The 21,048-nt window shown below is 30.2% G+C and overlaps 3 protein-coding genes across 5 annotated transcripts; 2 read left to right on the top strand and 1 right to left on the bottom strand.

Moving 5' to 3' along the window:
- The first annotated feature begins 3,827 nt into the window (after positions 1–3,827).
- Positions 3,828–5,991, top strand: LOC120218601 (14-3-3-like protein B). The gene is made up of 4 exons (XM_039215536.1): positions 3,828–4,384; positions 4,521–4,643; positions 5,329–5,445; positions 5,879–5,991. The coding sequence occupies exons 1-4, from the start codon at positions 3,887–3,889 to the stop codon at positions 5,897–5,899; spliced, it is 759 nt and encodes a 252-aa protein (XP_039071467.1). The 5' UTR covers positions 3,828–3,886; the 3' UTR covers positions 5,900–5,991.
- A 5,414-nt stretch (positions 5,992–11,405) lies between these two features.
- On the top strand, positions 11,406–12,161 carry LOC120218600. Of its 2 annotated transcripts, none has more exons than XM_039215534.1 (2): positions 11,406–11,632; positions 11,783–12,161. In XM_039215534.1, exons 1-2 carry the CDS (start codon positions 11,460–11,462, stop codon positions 12,138–12,140), a joined length of 531 nt encoding a protein of 176 aa, XP_039071465.1. In that variant the 5' UTR covers positions 11,406–11,459; the 3' UTR covers positions 12,141–12,161. The 2 variants fall into 2 exon arrangements, with proteins under 2 accessions (XP_039071465.1, XP_039071466.1); XM_039215535.1 differs by having other exon boundaries at positions 11,406–11,637; positions 11,788–12,161.
- A 2,384-nt stretch (positions 12,162–14,545) lies between these two features.
- On the bottom strand, positions 14,546–16,326 carry LOC120218599 (GEM-like protein 1). 2 transcript variants are annotated; one of them, XM_039215533.1, is made up of 5 exons: positions 15,996–16,326; positions 15,781–15,882; positions 15,211–15,482; positions 14,723–14,940; positions 14,546–14,633 (listed from the first exon to the last, which is right to left on the bottom strand). In XM_039215533.1, the coding sequence occupies exons 1-4, from the start codon at positions 16,267–16,269 to the stop codon at positions 14,761–14,763; spliced, it is 828 nt and encodes a 275-aa protein (XP_039071464.1). In that variant the 5' UTR covers positions 16,270–16,326; the 3' UTR covers positions 14,546–14,633; positions 14,723–14,760. The 2 variants fall into 2 exon arrangements, with proteins under 2 accessions (XP_039071464.1, XP_039071463.1); XM_039215532.1 differs by having other exon boundaries at positions 14,555–14,940; positions 15,996–16,325.
- Positions 16,327–21,048: the final 4,722 nt, after the last annotated feature.

The raw sequence follows: 21,048 nt of genomic DNA, 5'->3' as shown, positions 1-21,048 counted from the left end.
ACATTAATATTAGTCTGGTGGGTGTCTCAAGTTTACCGATTATAGTGAGAGCTAACATGTAGACATAAATGGTAGAATCGTAATCATAGAGTACGACCCTAATCAAAATGCATATATTGGTCTCGGTATACTACGAGGAATAATGGTGAGAAAGAGAGATATTTTACATCCCAAAGGAGCTATGATTGGAGATATTATTTCTAGTACAAAAGCTCCTATAAAAATGAGAAAGGTCTTGCCTTTGAGTGCAGTTTGAGATATTAATTTACTTAATTGGAAGTATTTGGTTTTCTTAATTGGAAGTATTTGGTTTTACTTTGATGCTTTTCATTAAGGCAATATAATAAAGAAAATCAATTAATATCCAATGTTTATAATAAATTCTTCTTGAATGAGATTACTGATGATTGTTGCAGGCATGATTAGTCGTATAGGTAAATTAACTGCTCCTGGGAACTGATAGTTGGCATTGTGTAACAAGTAAACGGCAGAATATTTATTTTAGTAATTTCATATAATTTTTAAAACAAATAGCCGGTTTATAAATAATTAGTTACACCTGTTTAATTATAAATAATTAAATTTAAATTTAATAACTGAGCGATTTTTCTTTTAAAAGATTTCTGTTAATTTCTTTTAAAGATCATGGAAAGGAATATGTTGATGGAATTATTTTATTTTTATACAGTGACTAATCGACTCATAACTCCTAAATCATCTAAATTAATGGGAGTAATGTGTGTAAATGTATTTGTAATTATGGCAATTGATATAAGACTGAAAATAGAAATTCTTTCATTTATATTATTATTATTATTAATTACATTTTAAAAATAAGAGGTAATTTTTAAGAAAATGATTACTTAAGTTAAAACAATTATGTCTAGTATAGTTCAAAAGTATTAACTTAGTGGGTAGTTTTAACAATAGGTTAATCGTTTTTTTTCACAGTAAATGTCATAATAAACCGTAATTGATAAGCTTATTTTAAACAAAGTTTAATTATTCTTACTATTTTATTATTGATTCGATGTTATTGAATAAAATGATATCAAATTCCTTTAGACGTTTTGTATTAATATATGTATAAATGTATATCGTAATTTCAAAATTAGCTAATATAAGAATTCATTTAGCGACTTCATTAATCAGAGAGAGTTTTATTTTTTCAGAAGTTTTAAGTTTAAACAGCTGTCAGTAGAGATTGTATGAATTATTAATAAAAAAAACATATATTATTTTATAATCAACTCATACTATTAAAAAAATCAATTAATACGATAATTGATTTTAATGCATCTGAAAAAAATTCTTAAAACCTGAGTATATTATAAAGGTTTTATTCGTAAGCTAGTCCTTAAACTGTACCTTAATTATGTGATGAATCTTTATTAGGTGTCATACACTTTTGAGGTGAAACGAGAGACAAAAAAACAACAATGTAAGTATCACAATTGATAAAGAAACTTTAAGGACCAATCTGAAAGTTAAAATATAGTTTTAGGACCAAATTATTAATAAATCGGAAAGTTAGGTGACATTTGGTTGGATGGAATCCCTTGAAATTGGTGGGAATTGGAATCCAATTCTACCACTTTCCCATGTTTGGTTCAAGTTTTTTCAAGGGAATTGGAATCCTTGATGGAATTCAATTCTATCAAATGAGGGAAAGTGAATTCTATAAAAAAAAATGGATGGAATTCAATTCCCTTGTTGGAGAGAATTGAAATTTGACCATACTACCCTCATCAATCCTTTGGTAACTTATTCATATATTGAATAAAAATATTTTTTTATTATTTCGGGTCGGGTTTCTAATTCATATATTCGGGTCGGGTGAAACTTTATTTTGGTCGGGTCGGATCGGATTTTTTTAAGTGTGATATTCGGGTCGGGTCGGGTTAAGGGTAAAAAAAATGGACCGACCCGAAAATATATATAATTCAGATCGGGTCGGATTAAGTCATTGTTTTTATTAAATAAAAATATTTTTTTATTATTTTGGGTCGGGTCGGGTTGGATTTCTAATTCATATATTCGGGTCGGATGAAACTTTATTTTGTTCGGGTCGGGTCGGGTTTTTTAAATGTGATATTTGGGTCGAGTCGGGTCGAGTTTTTTTAAGTGTGATATTGGGGTTGGGTCGGGTTCGAGTTTAAGGTGAAAAAAACCGGACCGACCCGAAAATATATATAATTCGGGTCGGATTAAGTCACTGTTTTTATTAAATAAAAATATTTTTTTATTATTTCGGGTCGGATTTCTAATTCATATATTCGGGTCAGGTCGGATGAAACTTTATTTTGTTCGGGTCGGGTCGGGTTTTTTAAGTGTGGCATTCGGGTCGGGTTTTTTTAAGTGTGATATTCGGGTCGGGTTCGGGTTTAGGGTGAAAAAAACAGACCGACCCGAAAAAAATATATAATTTTACCTTATATATTTAGGAATAATTACAATAATACCCCTCTATATATAATTTTTTTTCAATTAAGTCAATGGTTTTATTGAATAAAAATAACTTTTTTATTATTTTGAGTAGTGTCGGGTCGAGTTTCTAATTCATATATTGAATAAAAATAATTTTTGGTATATCTTTCGATAACTTATTAACATATTTTGATTGCGATGATTTTAACTTATAATGTTTATTAGCATGATTTTTATAATTTATTGAAATGAATAATTAATCAATAAAATGAAAATTTAATATTTTTTAATTTTTTATAATATATTACTATATGTAAGTTGTAAAATAAACTAAAAAAAAAAATAAGAAGGGCAATTCTATTATTTTACATTACTGAAATTAAATTCATCTGACATGTCTGTGAACTAAATAAAATATAAAATTGGATTCCAATTCTATTTCCTGTCAACCAAACAGAATATGGAATTGGATTCTAATTCTTACATATTTTAATTCTTTCATAAATTCCATTTCAATGAACCAAACGCCACCTTAAATTTTAATATTTGATTTGCTGGATCTGAATGAAAGCCGCCAAAAGAAATATAATATAAAAAAAACCCAATGGCCGGTTGGAGAGAACGATAGAAGACGATGCTTTTGGATAGATTATTATCTTTCGAAACGCACCGTTTCGAGATGGCTGGGTCCCACTTATTTTTCAAATCAGTCACACTTTTCTCGACTCATAATCAGTATTTATTTTAAAAATAACACAGCCAACGATCAATAATTGTTCTAATCTCATTTTCTCAATTACCATTTTAACCTCTTAAACTAGGCATAAATGGTTAAATTTCACTCGAGGTCCCACAATATGTATTTACACTGATTTACTCCCTCTATTGTATTTTGATACTCCTAAAAATATGTAGTCAAATAACACGTTGTACAAAAGAATAACTCAAATGAGGTGATGATGAATTTATTTTCTTAATTAAGGTGTTTGTTACAATATAAGTAGAAAGACGTCTGGATTACCTAATGATCTTTAAAAGAAGTTTGATTGACTCACTAATTTTTGAATTTCACAACTTATTTGATTGTATATACTATAAAGAAAACGTCATATCTTCTATACGTTTCCCCCAAAGATAATATATCTTCTATGTGTATTCTTAAAGGCATCAATACTCTTCATGTCTTCCTACTTATATTATAATAAATACTCTAACTGAGAAAATAAATTTCGTCTAATTTTATTTGGGCACTTTTGACGGCTTAAGGAAGTACTTACGTTTTAAAAAATTGGAGATTAAAATGATGAAAATTATAGTAAAATAACTAAATCCAAAAACGTAGTTAGTATATGTACTTATGTATAATTTGACCACATAAAAGCTCTTTAAAACTTCAGGCCTTCAGCGCCTCCTAAAAAAAAGTTTGTTCTTTCCCTCGGAAGCTCACCGATTTCGGAAAATGGCGACGACGGTCCCCGATAACCTGAGCCGCGATCAATATGTGTACTTAGCCAAGCTATCCGAGCAAGCCGAGCGCTACGAGGAGATGGTTCAGTTCATGCAAAAGCTGGTCCTCGGCTCAACTCCATCCGGCGAACTAACCGTCGAGGAAAGGAACCTTCTCTCTGTAGCCTACAAAAATGTGATCGGATCTCTACGCGCCGCGTGGCGAATCGTTTCTTCAATCGAGCAAAAAGAAGAAGGTCGAAAGAACGAGGAACATGTTGTGCTCGTCAAGGAGTATAGATCGAAGATTGAATCTGAGTTGTCGGATGTTTGCGCTAGTATCTTGACTTTACTGGAATCGAATCTGATCCCTTCTGCTACTGCCGGTGAGTCGAAGGTTTTCTATTTGAAGATGAAAGGAGATTATTATCGCTATTTGGCGGAGTTTAAGGCTGGTGATGAGAGGAAAGCTGCTTCTGAGGATACTATGCTGTCTTACAAGGCTGCTCAGGTAATTGAATTTTATTGTACTATTTTGGATGCTGACTTGGGAGATTGTGATTTTACTGCTAGGGCTTCGGTTTTTAAGATTTTTGTATTATTGTTTTCAAGTCGAATCTTTAGATTCTTTGTTGAATTGAATGAAGGATATTGCACTGGCGGATCTAACACCGACGCATCCGATAAGATTGGGGCTAGCTTTGAATTTCTCGGTGTTCTACTATGAGATTCTAAATCAGACTGATAAGGCATGTAGCATGGCTAAACAGGTGCGTTTTCCTCAATTCTTTTTTACCATATTATCATGGATTATACTATAAATCCACCGTTTAGTTTAATCTGGAGCCTAATACATTAGAATTTGAAACATCATTAGTTTAATTCAAGTGATAAGTAAAGTTTTGTTCAGTTGGTTGTGAATATATAGCTCCATTTTCACATTTGTTTGATTCTAATCATTCTATTACCCCTTATAAACACAATTTTGAAATTTGTGAACTCGGGAATAAATTAGTGTTAATTAGGGTATTAGCTATTAGCTATAGTCAATATGTTTTCTTATGCAGATCTGCTAAAACAACATAGTTAACTATCGTTTCTTATGATGGTAGGTCAGTGAACAAACTTAAAAAAACTTAAGAGGTTGTAGTTAGGTTGGGAACAAATTAACACAAAATTTTCAAAATTTCATTAGATTTATGTTTTTGGAGGTGAAGAATTGTTTGCAATTTTTTACCACTGTCATCTTGCTTGTATTTCTTTTTTTTTTTTGGGGAAAAATAAATGGAATGAGGCCAAACTTTGAAATCATTGTGTAAAGTTCTTAATTTGTTTCAAAATGTTTTTTCCTAATCGTGTCTGACGTTGATGCATAGTTTCTGGTTATAGTAAGAACAAATCATAAAATAATTTCGGATATTCATTAAACATTGTTTGCTTTTCTTTCTAAAAAAGGCATTCGAGGAAGCCATTGCTGAGCTTGACACGCTTGGAGAAGAGTCATACAAGGACAGCACTCTCATTATGCAACTGCTAAGGGATAATCTTACACTTTGGACTTCGGATGTGCAGGTCATTGCCCTCGCTTCCCCCTCTGATGCAGGATATTTCTTGTTTCTTTATATTTCTAATAGTATTAGGCTATTCTATATCTGATATGGTCAGAGATTATTAGTTAGTTTTAGGGTTTAAATCTAAGGCTAGGAATAGAGTTTTATTCGCAAGAAAGTAAAGTAACTCTACTTGCAAGAAAGCCTAGAGTTAATAGAGAGAAATTAGGTTTCTTATAACCATACGTTTTCTAGAGTTTCAACTTCTACTTGTTTTCCAGCCCGAATTCAGCTGATATATTGCTCTGATTTTCCCCTAAATCACATCACCCTCACTTGCTTACATGAACCCGTGTTAACCCCTCTCACTCACACACACGAACTCCATGCTAAAGTGGATTTTGACGCTTGCATTGGCCCATGCCTTACTCTGTGCGATGTTCATTGTCATGCAGGACCAGTTAGATGAGCCGTAGAAGGTGTGTTAAACCAGCGGTGGTCCTATTCTTCATCTGAAGGAGGTGGGCTTTGAATGTCATTTGTTTACTCTGATTAAAGTGTGTAATTTCAAAAAAAATGGGAAGTAACCCATGGCAATGATGCTATACTCCTTGCTGAACTTTTTTTTTGGAATTTGAAAGTGATTTTCATTAGGATAGCAATTTTTATTTTTATCTTCATTTCACAGTTACTGCATCACTTGTTTTTCAATTTGGTAAAGCAAAACAGATATAATTACTTGGGGGTGAACTTGCATTAAGTAGGATGATATGGTCCTTTACGGATTGTCCAAGTCAGGTTAGATTATTTCTTTAGAAGATTAAAATTATGTTATTTTTTGTTTAATATTTTTGGCTTTTTTTTCTTAGATAGATTAAGGACCGAGCAAAGAAATTAAGAAAAATAAAAACCGAATATCTTAACCATCACTTTTGTTTCGTTTTAGTCATCAAACTATTATTATTTTTAAAACATGTTTAACGTTACATTTTGGTTACTTGCCATTAAAAAATTAATAGAATTGTTGATATGATATTTATAAAAAAAATTATCGAGAGGACTTACTTTGGTAGTCATCGAGAGGGTGCCTTCCATTATTGAGGGTTGAGCGACAGTTCTTGAAGTTACCACAATAAAAGAACTTTGATGTTTGTGTGCCTTAATAGTGTAGCATCATCAACATGTACTAAGATAGAGTTTTCCCTAAAATACTCATTTTTTGTATGGAATAAGATCAAACTTTTAATCCATAAATTTATCTGGATGGATCTGTCTTGTTAGAAATTTATTTTGGGTCTTATCAAGATCTTTCCTAAAAATACAATCGTCGATACCTCGTTTGTAACTGTCACCTGCCACAAGCTCAAAAGCGACACTAGCAAGTTTATTTTGGGTCTGACGCATGCATTAGCCCAAGCCTAACTTGATGCGATGTTCATTGTCATGCAGGACCAGTTAGATGAGCCGTAGAAAGTATGTTAAACCGGTGGTGGTCCTATTCTTCATCCGCAGGAGGTGGGCTTTGAATGTCATTTGTTTACTCTAATAAAGCGTGTAATTTCAAAAACAAAAACATAGGAAGTAACCCATGGCAATTATTTTCATTAGGGCATTTTTTTAATCTTCATTTCACAGTTACTGCATCACTTGTTTTTCAATTTGGTAAAGCAAAATGGATATAATTACTTGGGGTGAACTTGCATTAAGTTGGACGATATGGTCCTTTATGGATTGTCCGAGTCAGGTTAGATTATTTCTTTAGAAGATTAAAATTATGTTAATTTTGTTTAATATTTTTGGCTACTTGTTTTTTTTACTTGGATAGATTTAGGATCGAGCCTAGAAATTAAGAAAAACAAAAATTTATTATCTTAACTATCACTTTTGTTTCGTTTTGGTCATTCAATTATTATTATTATTATTATTATTTTGAAAATCATATCTAATGTTACATTTTGATCAATTGTTATTAAAAATTTAATAGAATTATTGTCGTGATATTTTTTTAAAAAAATAATGTTGATGTGATATTATATTATGGTGATACATTAATTTTCTTTAAATATATGGGGACTTACTTGGTAATTATCGGGGGTATGTCTGTCATTAATGAGGGTTGAGCGACAGTTGCTGAAGTGACCACATTATTATTATTATTTTGAAAATCATATCTAATGTTACATTTTGATCAATTGTTATTAAAAATTTAATAGAATTATTGTCGTGATATTTTTAAAAAAAAATAATGTTGATGTGATATTATATTATGGTGATACATTAATTTTCTTTAAATATATGGGGATTTACTTGGTAATTATCGGGGGTATGTCTGTCATTAATGAGGGTTGAGCGACAGTTGCTGAAGTGACCACATTATTATTATTTTGAAAATCATATCTAATGTTACATTTTGATCAATTGTTATTAAAAATTTAATAGAATTATTGTCGTGATATTTTTAAAAAAAATAATGTTGATGTGATATTATATTATGGTGATACATTAATTTTCTTTAAATATATGGGGATTTACTTGGTAATTATCGGGGGTATGTCTGTCATTAATGAGGGTTGAGCGACAGTTGCTGAAGTGACCACAATAGAAGAATAACTTTGATGTTTGTGTGCCCTAACGGTGTTGTATAATTAACATGTACTAGAGAGTTTTTCTAAAATGCTCATTTTTTTTTTGCATGGTATCGGATTAGACTTTTAATCCAAAAATTTATCTCGATAACCTTTCGCGTTAGAAATTTATTTTGGGTCTTATCGAGATTTTTCCTAAAAATACAATCATCGATACCTCATTTATACTTGTCACCTGCCACAAGCTCAAAAATGGCATTAGCAAATTTTTAAACATATTGACATGGTATGAACTTATATGAATGTTTGAGTATGACATGATTGACTGATTCTTTTCTGTTATGAGGTGTTTCACAATCACTGCATCAATTGTTGGAGGAAACAATCGGGTAGTGTCGATCGTTGATGGTTCACCCCTTTGATTTTGACGGAAAGTCACAGTCGTTGCAAATATGATCATTAGTCGATGGATTTCTATGAGGAAAGGGAGAAGAAAATAGCATGTGAAAAAAGATGAATAATCTAGACCAGGAGGAGACAGGCAGAGCCCCTCTTTTTACATTTCTTCGGGGTGTAAATACCTTAGTTATAGGGTAGCTTGTGTCAGATCTAGGGACATCATTAGTTAATAGGCTGGCAGACTATGAAGATATAGCTATCAACTATCAGAATTGGTTTTGTCGAAGGCTGGAGAGTGATCCCGACAGAGGATGTTTCTGAAGATGGTGTAGTGGCTCAAAAGAATTTTTAAAGGCTCTGCTCAGAGGAGAAAAGTAACGTGGGAGAAAAGATGAATAATATAGACAGAGAGAGAGAGAGAAATCCCCTCTTTTTTCCTTTTTGCGGGATATAAATATTTCAACTATAGGACAATTGGTGTCAAATATAAGGTAATCAAGCAATCAATAGGTTAATAGGCTAAACAAATATAGCTTTCAATTATCAAATTTGGCTCTATCAAAGACCACATCAAAAACTAAGAAGTATGGATTTTAGAGAGTGATCCCAATAAAAGATGTTTTCGGAGATAATACGGTGTCTCCAAAATTTTTTTGGTGACTCTACTAAGACGATAGAATCTTCCTAAAGTCTTTATTAACAGAAAATTAATTTTTTCCCAAAATCATCTTCGAAGATCTAATAATATTTGAATTATTTGACATCCCAAATCTTTGTCCTCTTTCACGAGGACCTGAGTTTGGATTCATGCAGAAGAAATTTTTGAGCCGTGGTTGGATTGATCACGATGATGGCAACTCTTTCAATGGAATGAACTTTTTCTTTAATAAAACCTATAAACAATAATTAATATATATAATAAAGTTTATGTCAATAATTCTACTATGGTGATACAAACCCTTGTAATGGACTCGGGTTTGAGTACTACCGGAATCAAATAAAATTTCGAACTTTGACAAAATTCATGAATCGATTGTTTCAGTTTTATAATCTGTTCAATCGATTTCATATCATAGTTTTCAACAGGTTTACTTCAATATTCTAATGATTTAAATTAGATGTTCGAATAAGATAATCAATCTACTTTCGATATGATTTTAACATCACTGAGAATGATAAGATATTAGATTTTTTAAATAACATTCACTGTTTACTTTCTCGTATTGTTAATTAAATAATTTAGATTACAAAATTATTCTATAATAAATTTTTACAATATTTTATATATGAATTAATCAATTGATAAATAAGATATAAATAATTATATTAAAAAAAATCTTATAACTACAGGGTTTATGAGAAGGGCTCATACCCCTCTCTAATTTTTTGTGTTTAAATACATTTAAAGTTTTTATAAGATTTGGAAGTAATCAAATTAAAAATGGAATCTTTATTTTTTTTTGTTTTAAATACATTTTAAGTCATATAAATTTAAATTAAACTTTGACCTATTTTTTATTTAAATACTTATTGGTCCTGTAAACTTTAAAAATCAGATAAATTAGCTTTTAGCTTTTGGTTATTTGATTTAAATTCTTTTTAAATCTTTATTGATTTTAAATTAAATAATTTACTTCTAATTTTATATCTTGATTTCATCCCCAAATATATTTGTATCATATTTGATAATTCATTGTAAAGTAAAGTTAATCGTTCTCAGCCACTCAATCAAGCACATTTGATTGGTTGATCAAGTTGCTGATCTTTGTTTCCTCATATTTTTTTATGTCATTTATTCTAGACTCACTAGGATTACTCCCTTTCCTTCCACTAAAATCTTCATTCTCCTCCCCTTTAAGTACGATTAAGATTAGAATTAGAATTTATATTAAAAAAAATAATTCTCAGCCACCCCAAAGGTGCATTTAATGTAATTTTCCAGGCTTTCAATTTTCATTGATGTCCATCAAACCCTAATAATGGCTATAAACCTTATAAACAAGTTGTGTTGATGTCAATTAATTAATTTTTTTTTTTGTGATTTCACAGAAATTTAACTATCACTTAACTTGTTAGAAAGTTAGGTTGCCTTGGCGGAATCTACAATGTATAAATATATACATAAAAAGTATGACCCATATTCTTATTTATTTTTCCTAAGATTCTTTTGATTCATCTACCCTTCTTCGATTATGACTTTCTTAGTATTAATTTTGGGCCAAACCAAATTTTCTAATGACTTGATGACAATGTTGCCATCAAACACCAAGCCACGATTATATTTTGGAGAGGTAACGAGATTATTATGTTAGTCAATGTCAGTTTAATCCTTCTAGTTTGGATGAAGAATTATAACTGATAAAAAATATTCTATGAATAATTTACATCGTTTGATTAATCAGATTTGAAGTGTATAAAAAAACTCGTAAAAAGAAGCCTCCTTTCAATTTTAGTTGAGATTTTTATAACGACCCTTAGTTTTGAGTGAAACATAAAGTCATGATGATTAATCGTAGGTCGACAGGTTAAATAGATCTATCGTCAAATAGTATATTACACATTACATGGATCTGCCATTGATCATATCAAGGTGTTGTAGCAAGCCGAGGACATAGGACTCCAAAAGATGATAGTAAATCGGAGGGAGTCCGGAAGAAGTACAATACTTCTTGAAGGCAAGAAATTTCGATGGCTTGGTGGAATTTGAGAGACTTTAACACTCAATAAATAAAGAAATGATAGCGAAAATATTACTTCTAAAAAAGATCTGCATGAGGTATAATACATTTAATAGAAAAATATCGTTTTAATCTTGATTTAATCTAAATATGGAAATCGAATTTGAACAGTTTATCTTCTCTGTGTAGAAAACATCATTTCGATCTTGATTTACACTAAATTCTGAAATTAAGTTGGGACAACTCATCCCTTCCACTTATTACTATATATATATATTCACACCGAACGCCTCAATCATGCATTCTTTTCTGGGCAAAACTTGAAGAACACTTGCAGGTCGAATTATATATTTTACTTTGTACACACGCGGGACATGGCCGTGAAAATCCAAATTTCATCCATGAATCATTTTAATGAAACGCCCCACACGAAGCACAAAAACATGAAATCATCGTCGAGCCTCGTCGAGTGTTGTATGTGTGGAGATCCTGGTATTACTCGAGAGCTTTTTCGATGCAAAATTTGTCATTTCAGAGCTCAACACAGGTACTAGTTCTATGTTTTCCATCCTTTTTTTCTTTCTGGGTTTTTATTTTCATTGACCAGGAATGAGATTTTCTTCCCCTTTTTTCCTGGGAAAGATGATAAAGATCATCATAATTCATGGGGGGGGGGGTTTGGGCTTATTTATTGCAGATATTGCAGTAATCTGTATCCGAAATCCAAGTCTTATAAAGTTTGTAATTGGTGTTTGAATCAGAAGGATGACTCGAAGGAAATGTCTCAGAATTCATTGAATTCTTCGTCTTCTTGTAAAAGCAAAATCGAATTAAAGCAGCAGCAGAAACTGATAAAAAATCCCATGAAGAAACCAAATTCAGAAGAGAAATCATGTCCGAGAAAGAAGAGGAAAAGGATCATATCGAATGATTGTTTACCAGACACGATGAGAGGAACAAAGTCAGAAGAGAAATCAAAGAATGGGGTCATTACAAGACATGTGTTCAGGAACAAGGTAAGAAGATATAAGCTTTTGGAAGAGGTTTCAAGTTAATTATTCTTTGGAAGTATGGATACGTATACAAGAGTTGTTTTCTTTTCTTTTCTTTTCTTCCAAACAAATAAAATCTGTGTACCTGAGAAAAAAATGTTCTGGAATGATGCTAACCATGGTTACCGTTTTCAGTATTTGATGTTTTTATAATGCATAAGTAAAGATCGTTAAGGGAAAGTTCCTTCAAAACGCAATGGAATTTGCTAAGTAATACTTCATCCTCTACCTCTCTATTAATCGGATCATTACCTAAATCTAAAAAGTTTTTGTGGTGAAAAACTTGAGGAAGTAAATTTTTTTAGGGTAAACTACATTTTTAGTACCTAAACTATACTTTTGCTCTGTTTTGATACCTAAAATTTATTTTGTTTCAAAAGCATACATGACGTTTAGTTTATATTTCATTTTGGTTCCTTGCCTTTAAAAATTTGACGATGATATTGATGTGCCACCCTAAGGTAATGTTATGTCTTCATTGAGAAAAATTAAAAAAAGATATATAATGTTAGCAGTTCTCTTAATTTTTTAAGACGGTGTACCAAATTGAAACCTAAATTAAATGTTAGGTATGATTTTAAAAAAGAATAAATTTTAGATGCCAAATTAGAACAAAAGTAATAGTTTAAATATTAAACATATAGTTTACCCTTTTCCATTAGTAGTTAAGTGCGTGTCCATTCGGTCAATTACTTGTCTCATTGTTTTGAAGTTATTTTGTTGTTATATTATGTCTAAATTGAACTCCAAGTTTTAGATGATCATTCCATATTAAATTATACAAGGAAATTTTGTTGTTATATTTTTTGTTTTGTTTTAATACTGATTACAATATAGTATTTGTTCATAATTTTTTTTAATCTATTGATAAAGCACACATATAATACAAACGTAGCTGCTTGAACCTAAAATTTCTAAAGAGAATAACGTTATATTTTACCGATGAGTTCATTAAATGAGCTCATTTTCAAAGATTACTTTAAAAGAAATAAAGTAATTTTGAATATTTCAAGCTTATAATATTAAAAATTATGTTTAAAAAAACATTTAGAATATTTTGTCAAGATGGGAAAAGGAGTTGATAAAGATTTGGTTGACTTAAGTAAACTCAATTGGGCAAAGCATAAACCAAGTCTTCTTTTCTTTTTATTTGTTCCTTATTCTCACCAATCAGTTGTTGACTTGACTTGTATTTAGATTGTAGCTGGTAAATTCTTGTCACTTGATCCTGTTCAGTGTTCCCATATGTCATATTAGATCCACTCGGTTACAACAAATAAATTATAAACAAACAAACGTGTGGGGGATGATTTCAAGCACGTGTTCACGTATTTAGCCCAATTAATTGAGAAATTTTAAAAATTTCTTTCTTAAACGGAGCTTTAAACACCAACATTATTCGATTTCAAAGACTTATTGACACGACTTCTAACCGACATACATTAAAAATCTTTATAAAACCTCTTAAGCATGACCGAGAGAGGGAGAGACCATAATGAAATCGCCTTTAACTCTTCAGTCTCCTCTATTTTACTTCTTCGTGGAGACAATATTTTAAAATCGATTAACGACTGAAATTTCATCAGTTATGATTTTTCATCCAAATCAAAATGGATGAACCGTCAATAATCGTCATAATTTATTTGACTTCATCGATAAATGATAGGATGAGCATGAAACACCTTTAATATAAAAAAAATCAGTCAAAATACACATCTGAATGCACAATAACTAACATCATCCCACACTAATAAACATAGTCCGGTCATATATTTTGGACTTAGCTGTTGGGTCTTAAAGCTTTAATTAGGGTATTGGGTTACCATATGGATTTGGGGTATCAAATTGTAGGACTTGGTTAATAAGTCTACTTTAATGGATTAATGTATTTTATGGGTTTGATTTGAATATGGACATTTATTTTATTTTAGGTTAAATTTCATTTAGGAATTGGGTCTCCTAAGATGTGCTCAACAAAATTAAGGTATTATAATATTTAATTATTTTTATCTAATCAACAATTAATTGATCTAGTAAGAAGAAATATTAAATTTTGAATCCTGACGCTATGAATGAAATAAATTAAATTAGGAGAATCATCATCATAAAGGATATAATTTATGATACTTGATTTAAATTAATCGATCGATAGATTAAATACTAATGATAAGAAATTATTGAAATAAATTTTAGTTGATACTAAACATGGTATTCGATCTCATGCTATCATCCTCTCATAAAGGAAAACTAGGCCCCAAACTTAAAGCCATTGGAGATGGTCTATTAGATATAAGGATTGAACTTTACTTATGAAGAGTTTGATATTAATTATATTTATTTTAAAAAAATAATACTAAATTATCTTTAATGAAATTTTATCTATTTTTAAAAAAAGATCAAGTATAATCAAACCATTTAACAAAATGATACCTTACAACCGTAAAACATATCCACCAACAATTGATGAGTGTAAGAAACAATTGAATATCGAAGTGTCTCAAAATAAATGCAATATAATACATGTCAAGGATACTTCAACAATGGCAAATCTGGCTCAACATCTATTCCATCTACATCGAAGAAACCTTTCCGGGACACGTTATAAGGTTCGATAAGATCAATGTTACAAGGTACGAGGCTGCAACGCTCGCTGGAGATTCTTAACGGCGCCGTCATAGTGTACAAACCCCATGAACCAAAATTCATGGTTGTCAACCGATATAATCTGAATGTATTTCTCAGCTGTATTGGCTTTGCTTGTTGATGGATTCACTGCCCTCAGCTGATGTAATGGAATAACCACCTAAAAATCACACATTACAACATGTTTAGATAACAAAGAGAAGCAGATATGTATAGTTATAAACACATTTATCCCTGTTAATAGGAGTTGCAGACGGGATACATTCGATTTCCCCCCAAAATTTTCATGTTTTCAGATAGTCCTTGGAGATCATATCCCTGTTATAAATTCAGCATACCGACATCGATTTATGTCGATGCTTAAACCAAACCATTAGCCACAAAAGCAACGATTTGAACAATTGCGACTCATAGTATTAAGGCAGTATACCTTATAGTAGCTCCAGTGAGTATGTGCACCAGCTTGATAAGACAGGGGACTGTCGCTACAAAAAGCAAGCTTTTGAGTTGACAAATACAAAACTCCGATAACAGGACCCGCCGAGGTGGACAAGTAACATGCATAAGTCTTGAGAAGTTGTTCCTCAGGAACAGTCTCAAATGTTGTTCGAAATATCTTATCATAACCGCCTTCTGCGAGGACTTTGGTGCCCTGAGCAATTCTTCCTACAGTGGCATCGGCAAAACTCGGCCCGGTTTTCACTGTTGCAATGAAAGAAGTACGAACTTATCATGCATACTTCATATAATGTTAGAATAGCCTAACATGAAGTTTCTGGTTTGGATTCCATTTTCTGTATTTTCTATATACACTGAGATAACACAAGCATATGTTATGTATAAATTGGTTGAAATTCAATTTAATCATATATTTGAAAACTACAAAAACATCAATTCTAAATATCTCTACGAATTTCAAGTTTATATTACACAGATTATGCTATTTTTGAAATCAAAATTCATATTTCGAAAATGGAATTTAGTGAAGATAAATAATTACAGTGTTGCCACATGTTGCCTGCTATCGATTTTGCTTTTTTAGTCTCCTCCGCCGTTTTCTTTCCCCATTTCCCCAATACATTCTTCACTGATTCCAACTTGCCTGTTAAACAAAAGGGTTGAAAATTTTGAATCAAATTCAAAAGATTAAAAAGAAAAGAAAACAATAGGGTTTAGTATAAGTTGAAGCAAGTGGAGTTATTGGAAGTGGGTTACTCTTGGAGGAAGATGATTGAACCGGAGCAGGAGACACGTAAGGATTCGACTCAGTCGGCATGGTAGTAGCAGCACTGCCGGAGATCGGCGCCGTGCCTTGATTAGTCTGCGACTGGTGACCCATGGAAACGTTGGTCGAATTCTCCGGTGGAGGAGCGATGTCCTTCGGGTACGGAGCGTGATCAGCAGAGGAGGCCGGAGCCGGCACTTGGGTTGAGTCGGGGGATGTTATGGATTGGATGGTTTTGTTAGTATCGGACGGCAGTTGGCTCATGGTTTATATGTGTTTGGATGAGAAGAAAACGAAATGGAAAATATTTTGGAAGGAATATTCTATTTGGGGTTTGAATTTGCCTGCGTTTGAACTTATTTGAAATGAAAACGACTTACGCCGGCAATTGGCAGTTGGCCACACGACACGACCACAAACAACATAATAATATCCCACGACCGGACCAGGCCAGGCGTTATATACAAATAATTTATCGATTATATAATATTATTTTATTAAATTATTATATTATTAAAATTTATAAAATAATAATTTGACTATTTATTATGATATAAATTTGTTATTTTTCATCAAAAATTTAATGGTCGTCTGATATTGACATTAACGTAGTTAGTAAGATATGATAATCGTTTAAAATTATAATATCAGATTTTATTATATTTCAGTTAACAAGTTAACGTCTGCTTAGACTGTCGTCAATGCTTTAATGAAAAATGATGAGTTTGAAACATATGAATAGTCGAGTAATCATTTAGTAACTTTTAATTATCGATAAACTTAACAAAATAACACTTTATAATTGAATAATTATTTTATACCTTTAATAATCGATAAACTTAATAAAATAATACGATATAATTAAAAGACTATTTGGTACTTTACTCTTTAGTTTATGAATTGAGCCCAAACATTGTATTAGGTATCGAGTTGGGCTTTGTCGGTTAAAGTTGTATGGAATCTAATTCATATTCTTCAGATGTTTATTAACTCGTTCGATTATGAGTGTATATGAATAAAGTGTTTAATGAACCATTCGTAAATTGTTTATATAACATTTTTTATGTTTGTTTTTAAACTAAATAAATGAGTATAAATAAAATTTTTTATGTTCGTTTAATAGAGGAACAAAGATGAACATATATAGGTATTTTTGGTTCATTTATGTTTCATAACAAATTCGTTTTACAAGCTCGTTCATTTATTCATTTATTGTCTCGTTTACTCAAAAACTAAATTGTATAATATATAAAGGTTTACTTTTAATATGTTTTAATTTACTATCTTTAATTATAAATAATAATAATTTATTATATTTAGCACGAACTTTAGTGACATCGGTGGTAAAAGAATTATTGTTATTTCTTGAGGTCCTAAATTCAAGCACCAGAAATACCAGAAGTACAAGCATTCAATGCCAAAAAGGTTGATAATTATATTTGAACATATATTACTTTGTACTTACCCTGAATTAATCAAAAAATAATAATTTACTATCTTTAGAATATGTGAATTTAATTAAAACTAAATTATTTATAAATAACTGATTCTACGTAATAAAAACTAAAAAATAAAAGTCATTAAAATTCAAGAATTCAAATTTTGACGTTTATGAAATGAACAAATTAGATTGGAAAAGTCGTCGTTTCCTTTGTAATATTCGATCTGAAGTAATCGATTAATAAATCAGATAAATGGTTTATAATAAAATATATTAAAAATATTAATTATTACATCAAAGAGATGTATTATGTTTTTGATAAAAAAAAATCAATTTGACTGACAGTATTATACAAATTTTAGTTTCTCTTTTATATAAGGGTAAACTACACATTTAATACTCAATTATGACTTTTGTTCCGTTTCGGTGACTGAAGTATTTTTTTAATTATACTTAATATTATATTTTGGTTTCATTTTAGTCACCAATCGTTAAGAAATTAACGACACTGCTGATGTGACATTTTTTAAAGAATATTTTTAATGATGATGTAGCATTATCTTATGGTGATATGTCAACATAATGACGGATGATCAAAATGAAATCAAAAAATAACATTTTACATGATTTTGAAATAAAAAAGAATAGTTGAATGACCAACTGAATAAAAGTGATAGTTAGGGTACTACATGTAATTTACCCTTTGTATATTGTACTCTTGTGGGCAGGCATAAATCAAGCTCAGGCTTAGTAGATCATACTCCACTTCAGCGATTGAGTGCGCCGGAAATTTTGACTGATGATAGTGAGGAATACCTAATTTCCAATCATAATAAACTCTTTTTTTAATAAAAAAAACTTACTGATAACTCATTTCTTTGGGTAATTCTAAACGTAAGTTTAATTTATGATTAATTTAAAATAATTTTTAATTTGAAATATTATTTAATTTAATTTAAAAGTAATATAATTTATAACAGTTTTAGTTATAATTAAAAATATTTTAACAGATTTAAGATTTATAATTTAAAAAGCTATATAATTTGTAATAATCTCAATTGTAAAAAATATAATATATTTGATTTCAACATAAATTGTTACCCGTTCATCCTAAAAAATTATACTCTTGATAAATTTTTCGATTACAAACAATTTATACCGATTTAACTCTTATATTAACAAATTGTATTTTAGACTCTTCCCAGATATTTTGAATATAATTTTATAAATTTCTAAAAATATAAACGCCTAATAATCAAATGTTTCTCTATTTTGTTCATAAAATAAGTTTGATTGACATTAAACTGAATACAATAAAATAATTTATACTCTTATATTAATATTTTATATACTTATACACCGTATCTGTATGGTATTTTTAGATTGTGTCCTATGTAAAGTAAAAGGTTAGGCTGTTTTGGGACTTTGAAGCCATTTGATGTATACACACAACCAAATGAAGTTGAAGGTTGTGTACGTATGAGAAGTCAGATACAATTATTATTATTATTATTATTATTATTTGTTTGAGAACGTATCCACCAGATTAACGTCGCTGCTCAAACTCAAAATTCAGATCATACTGTCATCCAATATATCGGAAAGATTGATAAATACATAGAGAAACTTTGGCATTGGTCAATATCCGTATGGAGTTCTCAAACAAAACCTTGTTTTTCCTTTTTTTTAATAGTTTGGAATAGTTATAAGGGTATTATTTGTTTATAATTTTGTAATCATTGATAAGACAACGCGCACACGTATTATAGACGTAATTGTTCGAACTTATAGTATCAAAAAAATTATTTTTTAAATTTATTAAAATCACGTAATGTTATTAATAAAGTATAAATAATTAGAGTAGAGCTAACGCTTGAACGAAGAAAGCAAGCTAATGTATGTATGCTGTGCTGCACTCTATTTTTTTTTTTTGTATAAAAAACCAATAGGATTTGAATATTACCGTCAAAACTTTTGCTTCCAGTGTACCAATCTACGACATTGAGCATTTATTTTTCGTATTTTGCTTGATGAATTACTTATATATATATATATATATATATACACCAAAATTAGTATTATTTGAAACTAGAAAATATATTTTAAATAATTAAATTTTGTTACAACAATAATATAAATTGTTAAAAAACCTGATTATATTTTACCCGCAGTCTTTCTACTTCATAAGGAATGAAAGTCTGTAAAAAAAACCTAATATAAATCGAATATTATCAATTTAGTTTTAATATTTAAAAATATACTTTACTCTATATGAATATTTTAGTTTAAAATGATAAATTTATTGTTATTTGGTTTAAATATATCATTAATTAATTTTAGTTTCAAAAAAATTAAATCTAAATTGGTAGTGTCATGTCACTGCCTAATTGAAGATTAAATTTATTTGATTGAATTAAAATTAGAACTAAATTGATAGAATGCATAATTATACTAATTTTTTAACAACCACATTACCTCATTTGTTAAATGTTAACAACAAATGTCTTTATTGACACACTTAAATAGTTAAATTGTATGAATGATAAAATTTCAAAATCGGTGACTAAAATGAAATAGGACAATAGTTAAGTGACAATATGAATAGTTTACCCAAATAACTTTTTGATGTAGTAGAAAAACTTCCAATAGATTTTAATTATAAAAAATGTATATACTGTACACATTCTAAAAGTAAATTTTATAAATAAATTTTCCATTTTGAAAAATAATATCTTTTTAGAAGAAAACGAATGGATGGTTTTCTAATACTGAATTATTTTTTAATAATATATGGTAAGTATAAAATAGTATTTGTTCAAAAATAACTCTGAACCATTTGACATTAAACGTTCACACTCCCAACATTTTTTGTGCTCGAACTGAAACATCAAGTTATAAAAATAATTCATTTACCACTAAGCCGGTTGATTTGTGCTAATACTTAAAATTAACTTGAGTAATACCGGATAGTTTACTTTTTAACTAAAAGATAATCTGTAGATTGATTAAGAATAGTGGGTAATTGTAAAAGATAATTGTTTTATAATAATAATAATAGTTTGTTAACGTGACGCTATATGAAAAAAACTAAAGTGCACCTGTAAATTAATAATAATATTGTGAACAAAAAAGAGTTTAAAAGAAAAAGTGCACCTAGGGATGGCAATGGGTCGGGTCGGGCGGGTTTTTGGGCTACCTGACCCGACCCGAGAAGAAAGGGTTCTCCACCCGTGACCCGACTCGACCCGATAAAATTAATGTTTCACCCGACCCGACCCGAATATATGACTTAGAAACCCGACCCGACCCGACCTGAAATAAAAAAAAAAATTTAATTCAATGAAAACAGTGACTTAATTGAAAAAAATTATATATGGAGGGATATTATTGTAATTATCCCTAAATATATAAGATAAAATTATATATATTTTTCGAGTCGGGTCGGATTTTTTTTACCCTAAACCCGACCCGACCCGACCGAACAGTTCATTTAAAAAAAAAAACCCGACTCGACTCGACCCGACCCGACCCGAACCCAAATTTTATTTTAAAAAAATCCGACCCGATCGGGTCTGATCAGGTCGAAACCCGTCGGATTCGGG

The sequence above is a fragment of the Hibiscus syriacus genome, unplaced genomic scaffold, assembly GCF_006381635.1.
Source record: "Hibiscus syriacus cultivar Baekdansim isolate YM2019G1 unplaced genomic scaffold, ASM638163v2 tig00110198_pilon, whole genome shotgun sequence".
NCBI lineage: Eukaryota > Viridiplantae > Streptophyta > Magnoliopsida > Malvales > Malvaceae > Hibiscus > Hibiscus syriacus.
This window is presented reverse-complemented; position numbering and strand designations above follow the sequence as displayed.

What these genes read in the sequence shown, in the direction of transcription:
- LOC120218601 (XM_039215536.1), top strand. Translation starts at nt 3,887, where the DNA reads ATGGCGACGACGGTCCCCGATAACCTGAGCCGCGATCAATATGTGTAC. An exon ending in CATGTAGCATGGCTAAACAG is followed by an intron (nt 4,644 to 5,328) that starts GTGCGTTTTCCT and finishes TTTCTAAAAAAG; the next exon opens with GCATTCGAGGAAGCCATTGC. An exon ending in TTTGGACTTCGGATGTGCAG is followed by an intron (nt 5,446 to 5,878) that starts GTCATTGCCCTC and finishes ATTGTCATGCAG; the next exon opens with GACCAGTTAGATGAGCCGTA.
- LOC120218600 (XM_039215534.1), top strand. Translation starts at nt 11,460, where the DNA reads ATGGCCGTGAAAATCCAAATTTCATCCATGAATCATTTTAATGAAACG. An exon ending in CATTTCAGAGCTCAACACAG is followed by an intron (nt 11,633 to 11,782) that starts GTACTAGTTCTA and finishes TATTTATTGCAG; the next exon opens with ATATTGCAGTAATCTGTATC.
- LOC120218599 (XM_039215533.1), bottom strand. Translation starts at nt 16,269, where the DNA reads ATGAGCCAACTGCCGTCCGATACTAACAAAACCATCCAATCCATAACA. An exon ending in TCAATCATCTTCCTCCAAGA is followed by an intron (nt 15,883 to 15,995) that starts GTAACCCACTTC and finishes TTTGTTTAACAG; the next exon opens with GCAAGTTGGAATCAGTGAAG. An exon ending in AGGCAACATGTGGCAACACT is followed by an intron (nt 15,483 to 15,780) that starts GTAATTATTTAT and finishes TCATTGCAACAG; the next exon opens with TGAAAACCGGGCCGAGTTTT.